The sequence below is a fragment of the Maylandia zebra genome, linkage group LG14 (genome assembly GCF_041146795.1).
Source record: "Maylandia zebra isolate NMK-2024a linkage group LG14, Mzebra_GT3a, whole genome shotgun sequence".
Classification (NCBI taxonomy): domain Eukaryota; kingdom Metazoa; phylum Chordata; class Actinopteri; order Cichliformes; family Cichlidae; genus Maylandia; species Maylandia zebra.
In genome coordinates, this window is record NC_135180.1 from 14,876,720 (window position 1) to 14,889,219 (window position 12,500).

Genomic DNA, 12,500 nt, shown 5'->3' on the forward strand with positions numbered 1-12,500 from the left:
ACTGTGTGCAGTCACAGCAGATAGCGTGAGTGTGGCAGTTACAGACGAGGGGTGGGGAGACCATTTTAACATCTCTAAAAAAAGGGGTTAGCTCCTCATATAGTCAGCAGATATGCCGGTCATGAAGGTAAGATGCATAACAGAGATAAAACAAAGTCAGAATTTGAGCAGCACATGTTTGGAACAGATGCCTTTCATGGTGGACATTTTGTCTCTGCAAAGCAGGAAAACCACAGTGCAAGTAATAACGATAATGATGGCTCTATTTTATTCAGTGCCACAGGAAATCACTATCACAGAGGCAGCGTGTACTGTGTACTACCAGCCTTTATTTGACGTTATTAAATCCAACGTTATTTTTTCTGTTTTGGCAAATGAAAATGTACACCGTGAAATGGGCTCACGGGGTTTGGTAACCAAACCTCCATACACTTGAGAAAATGACCCTTGATTTATTGTAAATCACCTAGTAGTTTTCTGTCATATACTAAACAGATTTCTAATCATATTGTTTGTCACGATTAGCTAGCCTCAAGCGGCAGTGAATACGGCCAAAAAACCAGCGACTCCAAAAACATCTCAGGCTACACGCACAGGTGCACAGGTGTTTTTTCAAACTGACATTTCACATCCACATAAGCACTATTTTTAAATCTCTGTCTGCATCAAAATGCAAAAAAACAATCTTATGTGCGGTCAAGAGCAGCAGGTAGTTATGTAGCTTTAATTAGAAATGATGGCCAATCAGAAGCCTAATATATCATATATACTGACACAAGAATAGGTTTGGTCTACATAGAAAACCCCCTTTATTTCTATCAGAGCCCCTGAGTAAGTCAGAGTTGTGTCGGGTCATGTAGCCCTCAAATAGTAGTGATGTGCGTATCGATCCTGAAATATCGATTCCTCCAATACCAATCATTTATGCTCTAGAATCAATTCTCACATTAAAATATTGATATTTTAGTAATTTAGAGTAAATTTGTAGTTTATCATTAACAGGAACACAGTGGAAAGAAACGATAACATTCGGATTGTCTACATTCAAAGGAACTACTTCCTCTTCCGCCTTTCATAGTCATGTGCGAAATACGGCTGTATAAATGTCTCGCAGCCCCTTGGCGTGCGCACTCACAAATCTAAAATATAACCGGGCGCTGGCATAAACTCTTCTGTTTAATCATTTTCTGTTTGACGTTTATTCAGCTGTGTGAAAACCCCGGAGGAACCCTCCTGAGGGATTAATAAAGTTAAATTTAATTGAATCTAATCTAATAACTTTAATCTCAGTTATCAAAGTGACTTATATATCATGTTTAACCCGAGTAGCGAAAGACCGCGGGGGTTTGAAGACGATGTGTCGGTCGGCTCAGATATTTGAAGTTTACACAGCTACATTCTCACCTGAAAATATGTTAAAAGTTTTTTTGCGACCCAGAAAGAGAAATGAGAGTAATATTAAAACTAAGTCACTGCCGCCATTGTTGGAAACTGGAATTGGCTGGGCCGCGCTATGAATTCTGCGATATGGTTTTTCAATTTTGTTGTCCGGGTGGAAAATTGGGAGAAATTCGGGAGAATGGTGGCTAAGGGAGATTTTCGGGAGGGGCACTGAAATTCGGTATTCTCCCGGAAAAATCGGGAGGGTTGGCATGTATGGTTGTGGCAACATCACTAACCTTGTCAAACACCTCAGAGAAAATCATATCACAGAATATGACGAGCGTATGTTGAGTAGGGATGGGTATCGAAAACCGGTTCTTGTTGAGAACCGGTTCGACCTGTTTCAATTCCTTGGAATTGTTTGCCAATTTTGCAAATGATTGTAAGGCCATGTTACTCCTAAATTTCTATCTTGTTCAAAGAGAAGATATAAAACAAAGTTCTAAGCTAATCGACCTTAGTGTTCTCTTTAAAAAAAAAAAAAAAAAAAAATCGATAAGAGAATCGATAAAGAATCAAATCGTTAAACAGAATTGAAAATGGAATCGGAATCATGAAAATCTTATCAATACCCATCCCTAATGTTGAGGCTGAAGAGGAGGACAGGGACAGGTGCTGCTAGGGCGAGACAGACGTCTTTCACGGAGTCCTTTAGTGCAGCAGGCAGGCAAGGTGTTCAAATAGCGCACAACTTCAGTTTTTTTTATTTCTATATGATGAACTCTGCATTATTAAGTGATAAGAACAAGTAATCTGATGTCCTGTAATCATTATGATGCTATAATTTGAGATACAATAAATACAATAAGTTTTTGTACAAAGTATCGGTATCGGATCAGTATCGTCGATACCACCCTGAATATTACTTGGTATCGGACCGGAAAGAAAATCTGTGGTACCGCACATCACTATCAAATAGTTCCTGGATGTTTAAATATGTGCCGGTAACATACAAGGTTGTTTTTTAACTTCTTAAATTTAAAAATGCATTTTAAACTTCTGTGCTGCTATATCTCTAGCATGGCTAGCATATGTTGCTAACTTTCATAGCTATTGTAAGACTCTGCCCTTCCTGTAAAAAAACAAAAAAGGTCCATTGAAGTGAATGGAGATGGCGCAAGTCTTCCATTCAATGGCTCTGATTTCTTTTAATCATTGACACATTTAAAGGATATTAATGCTTAAAGTTTGCATTATTAGGGGCACGGCCACACTGAGACAGCTAACAGTGTAACAGTTAGCTATGTGCTAGATGTCACATGAGCGAATTCACATCACTGAACTTGTACTCCTGATGGTGTTTGTGGTGTTTTTAATGCAATAATTTGGCTAATAATGGGCTAAAGTCATCACTCTGGTTTTAGCGAGTGAACACCAGCATATTGTTCCTATGTTAGTTAGCAGCTGCTAATCAAGCTTGCAACTGTTAGCTGGAAACTTGAATTTCCTCTTTATCGAATTAAAATGTTCCTGTGAGATTAATAATAAAATGTTTGATTTTGCAGATATTTTGTTTTACACTTTTTACACATCATTTACACATAGTCCATGATAATTGTTGATTAAAAGATTAATTAAATTGTGAATTATCCAGTTTCACCTTAGCAGTTGAGAGCCCACGTGCATGAGAAGCGCTCACAATATTAAAGAGTAAAATTCTACAATTCCATAACAACTGAACAAACTCCATGTGATGAAGGTCATGTGATAAGGCAAGAAGATTTGCGATAAGTGAGTACACAGAGCTTAATCTGGGATTGCTTTGTTAACAACAATTCCAGATCAAGGTCAAGATTCCACTGTGAAGCCTATTTTCTCACTCACACAAGCAGTTATGTATATAAAAAACTAATATAGAACAAAAGAAGAAGAAGAAATGTAGCTCAAATTTGAAGAAGTAAGCCAAGTCTTCCTCTTACACCTAAATGGACAGTACACTATGGACACAATTATACAAGTAAGAACTTTCTGTGACTTAAGGTGAGTGATGGTAGAGTTAGGATATAAATAATCACTCTCTGAAAACTCACACACGGCAAAGTCACAGGCAGTGTATAAAACACACACAAGGCCACACACTGAAACACAGGAAGCCAACACTGTGCTTGTTACAAAGCACAAAAAATGCACTTAAATCACACTAAGAACCAGTATCTTGTTGTTTTTATTATAAGGAAGTCAATAGAATCACCAAAGCTTACAGCAAGTGGAAGCCTCTGAAGTAAGTGACAACCTAATTGAAAAATGCAATTAACCAGTAGCAAATTTATTACTACAATGATGACAGTCAACTTGAGGTAAACTTTCCCCCCTTTACGTGTTGTGGTAAATGTCTTATTAACCCTTCGAAGAACATATGTGCAGGTTTTACTGGCACACAGTCTTTGTTTGAGAACATCCTCTCCACGCCAACAAAGGTTTTTTAGCAGATAAACCATATGTGTGTGTTCTGGCAAACAGGAAATGTTGGCAGGATATAATAATTTTTCCCCCCCACCTTTTTTAAGTGAATGAAGTGCACGTGTGCATTGTCTCGCAGATGGATTGGAAAGAGGGACACGGGGTGAGCGAAGGCTTGTGTGCATGTGTGCCAGTAAGCAGGGAAAATAGTTCCATGCCACACACACACACACACACACACACACACACACACACACACACACACACACACACTTCACACATCTCTCCCATCATGCCAATTTATCCCAAATGTAGGGGAAGAGGAAAAGAGAGGAGGAGGAGGGGATGGAAAGACCTTCCACAGAGTGAATGATGTCAATAACACACAAAGCCTCAGGGGAGAAGGCTGGGTAATTGTTGTTGTGTGCGTGTGTGTGCGTGTGTGTGTGTGTGTGTGTGTTTGTGTGTCTGGGGATGCTTACCATACAGTTTCTTTTGTGTTTGCCTGCCTTTTGTTTGTGTCCACGGGTGGCAAGGGACATGCTGTCATGCTCCTTAAAGCTGTGTGTGTGTGTGTGTATTTGAGTGTGCGTTGTTTGTGAAATCCTGTGCGTGCCAGTGAGTCTGCGTGAGTCAGGTTGTGAGAAAACAAGTGCATATCTGTTGCTGAGTGTGTGTACTGAGAGTTTACTAGTGTGCAAACAAGGACTCAGGCGCAGTGCCTTATCTGAGTGTGTGTGTGTGCAACTTTTAAAGTAGTCAGTCAGATAATTAGTTTAAAAGAAAAATAAGATGCTATTAAAACGAATGTAAAAAACATAATTAAACTACTATTGATATCTGCTTCGTTCAGTAACTGATTAACACACGTACAGGCCTGTTTGGCTTGCTTTTCAGAGCGTCTCCTTCCTCTCCATCACTAAATTGACCTTACGTTTGACTTCACTCACTGTGTAGCTTGTTTTCAGTTTGGGCAGTGTCACCTCTTTCTGTTTTTCTCCACCTAGCACTCTCCCACTGCTCCAGGACTCCAAATTCCCCAATCCCACTTGTTCTCCACCCGTGCCCTGGCCTCTGCCTTTGTCTGTGCAGGCGGGCGAAGGCCGGAGTCTGCTTGGGGAGGCCAAAGAGCGAGTGAGCGGTGCCCGGGCTTGACCGTGTTTGTGTACATTTTTGTTCCCTGTTGGTGTGTGTCTCTCCAAGTGGTCTGGAAGTGAAAGCTTTAAGGTGTCCTGATGAGATGCCTGGGATCGCAGCCCGAGGAGCTCCTGGCGAGCCTGAGACAGCGCAGCAGTTAGCTCTTCCCTCTCTTGACACTCCCGCCTTACTGTGTCCTCGAGTAACGTTACCTGGATATGAACAAAAAATGAATCGTTCAGAGGATCTCATCAACAACTTTTGTTTTATTTTCAAATAAAGAAGGAACAATTCACCTCTGTTTCAGTTTCTCATGCACACATATTAATATTAACCTATTTTTTATGAGCTAATCAGCTTTGAACCAAGCTTAGCTCAAGTTCAAAGCAGTAGTTCAAAGCTGACTCAGTCATGCAGAGATTTAACAAATAAAATACACTCTGTACTTCATTTGTTAAATCTCTGCATGACTGGCAAAAATGGCTAAATATTTACAGTTTAAAGGAGGGGTTGTGACTGTTTGAGACCATAAATGGCAAATATGGATAAAGTGATTAACCAGGGCCCTGTGCAAGTTTTATTTTTCTGTAAAACATGCTTACTGCATTCACCTCCTCACCAAATATCCCAAGCTGCATTAGGCATCCGGCTTCTACCTGACTAATGTGCAAACTTTTGAGCTATGGTGTGTGTAAATGAGACAAACCAGTGCAAAAATCACCTTTTCACTACACAGGATGCACAACGCACCAGGGCCCCAGGAACAGGAAGTAAAGGGCTGGGTTTAACTCACAGGCAAACATTTAAAAATTAAATAGGCATTCTTTTAAAGCCCTCCATAGCTTTGTCCTAATTTTACACGCATTTCCCACCAATATGGCACATGGCAATAAAGACTGCTTATTGGCTCATTTAATTACAAGCATGTGCCATTTCAATGGTTTGCATCATTATGGCCATCTGCTGTTTGATAACACACACGTGTTGCTTGCAGCCCAAAAATGGTGAAGTGACAAACCTAATCACCAAAATTTAACAGATACTAAAAGGCGGATCTTTGTAAGCAGTCTGTGTGGACTCAAAACAATTAACACCACACAAATCTTACGGCAATCACTCCCACATGCTTTTAGCACAAGAGCAGGGTGATGTATAGACTGCACAGCTTCCATAATGGATTTTTTACACTCTAATTATGAATTTTAAGGCTAAAAAAAGGCTACTTGACTTGCATGAAGAAAATAACACTTTAAAGGTTGAGTGAGGCATCCTTCTTTTTCAGATTTTGCTCTACTGGCCATCTGGTCTGTTTATTTCTCCTTGCAATGTGTTTATATTGTGTTGTTTAGCATGTTAGCATGCACCACATTCACTTTCACTCTTAGATGCAGTGTTTTGTTTGCCCAGTCTACCTTCTCCCCAGGCCTGTGTGTAAGCAGGAATACCACTGTCGCAGACTGGCTGCAAAACAGTGCTTTTATTCCAATATTTACAAAACCAGGGCAGTGCACAGACAGCTAGCTGACTGTGTGGTATTTGGTAGATGTGCAGTTGCTTAAGAGCATTCATACAAGGAATAATAAAAACAGAGACACACTAATATCCACCTAAAGTCTGATAAATTAAGCCATTGGGAGGTATTGATTATAAATTTACATTTGTTTGAAAAAAATTGTTAAATCTTTTACTTGTTTTTGTTACTTTTATCAGTGTGATGAGGTTCATCAGTTTGCTAACAGCACTAAAAACTGAAACAAATGTGAAGAACCGAAATGGGTCAATCAACTACATCTCGGAGCTAGGCTAAGCAAAAATGCGCTGCTCCTGTGTTTGTGTCTGGACTCTTAAATGCTAATGCTTTCACAGGCGTGTCAGATAAAACCGATGATTTAGGCACCCTGAAGATGAATGAATTTAATCCAGAATAAAATGAAATATGTTGCTTTCAGATTTGTCTGAGTAAGCATTGGATGTAAATTTTAAGCCTTTAATATTCTCACTAGCCACACTATACATCAAACACTCACAAAGCCATCATCAAAAAATGCTTTAATGTGAGTTTTGCGTGTGTTTTTAAAGTGTGTGTGTGTGTGTGTGCGTGTGTGTGTGTGCGTGAAACATAAACGCACTTCTTGACTTGAGAATGTGACTGTGAGATTGTCTCTGTGTGTAAATACTGCCCTGGCCCCAGGGTGTACATCCACATCTGCTTCTCAGACAGGCCCATCATGGAGGACATACAGTAAATGCGTGTATACCGGCTTTTCACATTCATATTTTATATATAATTATCTGTCTACAATTGTCAGCATATGTACACGTGTTAACAGATGCCTGTGACACACTTTTCCAGCTTTGTGTGCTGTGTCGCACCTCACGCTATTATTGTGAGAGTGTGTGTGTGTGTGTGTGTGAAACTGTTTGCACACGTTGGGCCACTTCCTAAGTGTGTGTATGTGAGTCTCCATCCTGTATGTTTATATGCAGCCATGTGTTAGATCATGTAAACGTGCGCGTGTGCGTGTGTGTGATGTCATGCATGCCAGTCTAGCTGCAATCATTAGGGGCTCCTAGTGAGAGCAGGATTACAGGGCTATTAGAAAGAAGTCACACGCAAACTTACAGAGCCCCTGCTTTTAATCTTACACAGTAAACCACATTCCACTGGCAACACACACACACACTCAAATGCACATAAAATACAGTTTAAGACCCTCATCAGCATATACATACTGTATTTAGTGATGCAGATCTACTGTGGAGTGCATGTTTGCACACGCAACGTTGCATGTGGTGTGTGTTCTCTCTGTTGTGTGACTTCAGTGGTTAGTGGGGGGGGGTTAAAGGTTAGCCATTTGATCCCTCAGACACAGTGTGACCTTTCCCTCTTCTCCTGGTCAGCTGCAACAAAGCCACAGACAGACAGGAGGGGGAGGGAGACAAGGAGAGTCCGGGACACAGAAACATACAACATAAAGGAATAGAGACAGAGTTCAGGGGACGGGCAAGAAAGAAAAAAACAAAGCAAAGCAGCGAGAGGGGAGAGATTCAAGCCGAATAGGAGAAGATTATGCAGTTATTGCTGGCTTGATCTCCATACTGCTCCAGCCACAGAGTGACACGCTAAAGAGGCCACAGCATCTGCAATGCTATTGTTTGAATATCACTTTTTTACAGTTACTAAAGGCTCCACATTATACCCCTTTTTAACCAGTTAATGCAAGTACCACATGTCCCCAGAGTGTGTATGTTTCAGCTTAAAATAACACACAGCTCATTATTTCTTCCACGCCTGCACAGTTTTGAGCTCGGTTTCAGCATGTGCAACTTTAAATCAAACTGGAGCTGCAGCTACACCCGCCTCTTTCAGAAAGAGGTCTGTGCAGAGCAACAGAAACAGAAATAGAATAAATAAAAGCATGTGATGCAATGTAACGCTTAATAAAAATAAAAATGTAACTTCTAACAAGCTTTTAGACTTTGTGGTTCAGGTAATTATGGACACTGCACTAAAATAATTTTGCCTTTTGGATTTTTTCTTCTTCTTCTCCTTCTTCTTCAGGACAGTATGTCCTTAGAAATGAAAAACTGAATCATGGCTGTACTAATGAATTATGAGCATGTATTCTCCCTCTTAACCTGCCAAACTCACCTCCAGAATACACTGGAGAACCACAAGAACCAAAGTTAGTCCCTCTTTGTCTGATTTTTCTGCTGTTGGTGCATATGTTTATGACTTTTTTTGCTGAACCTCAATAAACTGCTTTAATAAGGAAGCTGAATCGACAATGGACAGGCTTAGTTCATCACATTCTGGACCTGACGTGACTGCTGGTGAGAGGTCATTTGAAGGAAGTTGCCAAGATGCTGCAACAGTATCTGACCAACGAAATGGCATAATGACATAACAAGTTCATAGTCGAAATCCAGTGACCATTTTTCATAGAGGAAAGGGCGGTGAAAGCTCGCATTTGAATAGGAAAGATAATCTAGAAGCGTTATACTGATTGATCTTCTCTAACTATAGTCACAGCGCAGTCAAATATGGTGACAAAGAACAGAAAGGCGGGGTGGTGATGGGGGGAGAAGCCGCTGTGCTGAAGGTCCATGAATGACATTAAAAGAGCATGTCAGCTGTGAAATTGGCATCAGGACACCTTGAACTGGCTTAACCTATTTGGACGGGCGCTCTGAACGGGAGGCCGCTGATGAGACGGTGGGCGGACAGAAAGGGGGAGGGTCGTTAGAGGGCTGACAGATTGTAGCGATACAAAGCTCAGCTGCATGACTGAGACAGTCATGCAGAGGAAACCAAGGTGATTAAGCAGTGATGAGAAGAAGATGACTTGACTATAACGACCTTTGTAGATTAGGGATGGATCGTCTCCTCTGATGAGTCTTCTGTGAGTTTTGCTTTTACTTTCAAGTTCAAACTGAACATTTCTTTTAACAGAAACAACTTAAAAAATACACAAAGATTTTGCCTGTGATGCTTTTATGTGGCTGTGTACAGTTCAAATAAAAATGCAACATAAATGATCCTAAAGCACTTTTTCTTCATAATTTAATATTTCACTGTTGCTTAAACTATTGCAGCTCATATAGTGGGATGTCTTCACAATGTGTTTCAACTGAAGATTAAACATTTAAAGCTGGACTTACCTTGGACAGAGACTTTTTAAAATAATTTTGGTTTTGTACATTACAATGAATTTTAAATGAAACAACTCAGATGTAGCTTTAATTCAGTGTGTTAAGCAAAAAGATTGAATAAAACTTTCAGAAACTAAAGCATTTTTTTAACGCAATACCGTCATTTCAGGGGAACAAAAGTACTTGGACAAATTAAATAACTGAAAATAAAGTGTTTATTTCTAATACTTGGTTGAAAACCCTTTGCTGGCAATGACAGCCTGAAGTCTTGAACTCATGGACATCACAACGTGTTGGGTTTCCTCCTTTTTAATGCTCTGCCAGGCCTTCACTGCAGCGGCTTTCACAGTTGCTGTTTGTTTGTTGGCCTTTCTGTCCAAAGTTTTAACAAGTGAAATGCATGCTTAGTTGGGTTAAGATCAGGTGACTGACTTGGCCATACAAGAATACAACCTCTTTGCTTAAAACTCCTGGGTTGCTTTGGCTGTATATTTTGTGTCATTGTCCATCTGTATTATGAAACACTGTCCAATCTGACTGCATTTAGCTGGACTTGAGCAGACAGTATGTCTCTGAACACCTCAGAATTCATTCGGCTGCTTCTGTCCTGTGTCACATCATCAATAAACACTAGTGTCCCAGTGCCACTGGCAGCCATGCACAACCAGGCCATCACACTGCCTCCGCGGTTTTACAGATGATGTGGTATGCTTTGGATCACGAGCTGTTCCACGCATTCTCCATACTGTTTTCTTACTTCACTCTGGTAGAGGTTGACAGTTCAAAGACCGATCTAGCCTTTTTATTCTTGAGGCTTATGAGTGAGTGGCTTGCAGATTATAGTGAACCCTCTGTATTTACGTTCATTCAGTCTCCACTTTATGGTAGACTTGGATAATGATACACCTACGTCCTGGAGAGTGTTGTTCACCTGGCTGGCTGTTGTAAAGAGGTTTCTCATCACCATATAAATGATTCTGCAATCATCCATCACTGTTGTCTTCTGTGGACGTCCAGGTTTTTTTTGCATTGCTGAGTTCACCAGTGCTTGCTTGCTTGCTTTCTTTCTTTCTTTCTTTCTTTCTTTCTTTCTTTCTTTCTTTCTTTCTTTCTTTCTTTCTTTCTTTCTTTCTTTCTTTCTTTCTTTCTTTCTTTCTTTCTTTCTCAGGATGTACCAAACTGTAGATTTTGCCACTACTATTATTGTAGCAATTTCTCAGATCTTTTTTTTTCTGTTTTTGCAGCTTAAGGATAGCTTTTAGCTCCTTTGACTGCACGTTGTCTGTTCAAAGCAAAATGTTCCTGATGAAAGCACGACACCTCAAATCAAGCCCAGGTCTTTTATCTGCTCAATTGATAGTGATACAATGAAGGAATTGCCCACAGCTGTCCATGAAATAGCCTTTGAATCAATTACCTTTTGGTCCCTTTAAAAAGTGACACATGTTAAGGAGCTGAAACTCCTAAACCCTTGATCTAATTTAAATATGGATGCAGTCAAAGGAAAGCTGAGAGTCTAGTAATTATGTCCATGTCCAATATATAACTATAATTGGAATAGATTTCAGTAAACTATGTTTAGTTAGGTCCAAATATATAAGGACCTAAATGTAAATACTAACTGTGGCTCTAATTACTTCTAGTAATGTGAAAGGACAGAAAATTCCCCCGTTTCTGGTTCTTTTTTTGGTTGTTCCACTTTAATTTGGAGAATTGTATTCGTCTGTTGGTTTACTTCTGCCCTTTGCTCGATATTTCTGCTTTTTACATGCTGCCTGTGTTCAATTAGCCAGTCAGTCTCTTCAGTATATACACAAACCACTGTTCACTTTACAGTTGCCAGAACTTGTACTTTACACAGCGTAGCTTTCCAGACATTTCCCAGATTGTATTCCCTTTTTCATTTTCTTTTTCTTTTTAACTTCCCTGTGTTCCTGCTTGGCTTCTTCATCGCTTACTTTTACACCGTTTTTTTGGACTCTCTTTTGCCTCCCCCTTTGTCTCTGTGTGTATGACCTTTGTCTGAAATAAAACTTTAGGGTTCTGGATTTTATCTCTGGCCGGCTCGCCACAAATGATTTAAAAGTTCTTACATACCTGGTACACATTTTAATTACAGGCTTCTGAAACTAAATTTCCAAAAAGCTTATTGCCAAAGCAATATTAAAGAAAAGCACTCTGAGAGCACAAACTTTAACCAAGGCAGCTAAATCTCTGGGCAGCATTTACTTTTAAGGGAACTGTGGTGTATTATGGATTAATTTAGTTTTCTTTGTTCTTTTCAAACTTAATTTAAAAAGTTTGTTGTGCATTAAAAATCAGATAAGGGCAGCATGACAGATGTTTACTTTGATTACACATTCGTTGTGTAGGAGTAGGTAATGGATAATAAGCATTGATTTGTAAATAACTAGACATGAATAACACGAGCTTGTTATATAATATTACACTGCAGTATATTTCTGGAGTGTAAAATTGAGGTCAGAGGTCAGCTATAATGTGATATTTAGAATACCCATGTAACAGTATCATTTCCTAAATGTTGCCAATACAAAATAAGGCAGCAGATTTTTAAAAGTATGAAAATTTGACCTTATTTGACCTTGAAGAAGAGGTCAGAGGTCAAGAAACATAATTTTAAAAATCTCTATATGGCTTTATTATCACTTTGACCATCAGATCGATCTATGAACCTTGGAGGTCAGATATCAAATATTTTAAATCTGTATACATTACTATCTATGACAATATAGACCACACTGTAAGGTTCAATGTTATTGTCAATTTTGGCCAGTAAATCATGAAGTTGACCTTTAAGACCTTGGTGGATTCAGGCCAAATTTTGGTGGACTATTAACAGGACCCCA

General features: G+C 39.6%; 1 protein-coding gene across 2 annotated transcripts in view; it reads right to left on the reverse strand.

Annotated features, from left to right (window-relative positions):
• Positions 1-3,300: 3,300 nt before the first annotated feature.
• lekr1 (Leucine-, glutamate- and lysine-rich protein 1) overlaps positions 3,301-12,500 on the reverse strand; it is a 115,822-nt gene continuing 106,622 nt past the window's right edge. For both annotated transcript variants that reach the window (XM_076892277.1, XM_004561360.4), the window contains one exon: positions 3,301-5,192. In XM_076892277.1, the coding sequence (XP_076748392.1) occupies positions 4,737-5,192 (456 nt within the window). In that variant the 3' untranslated portion in view covers positions 3,301-4,736. The remainder of the gene's footprint in view (positions 5,193-12,500) is intronic.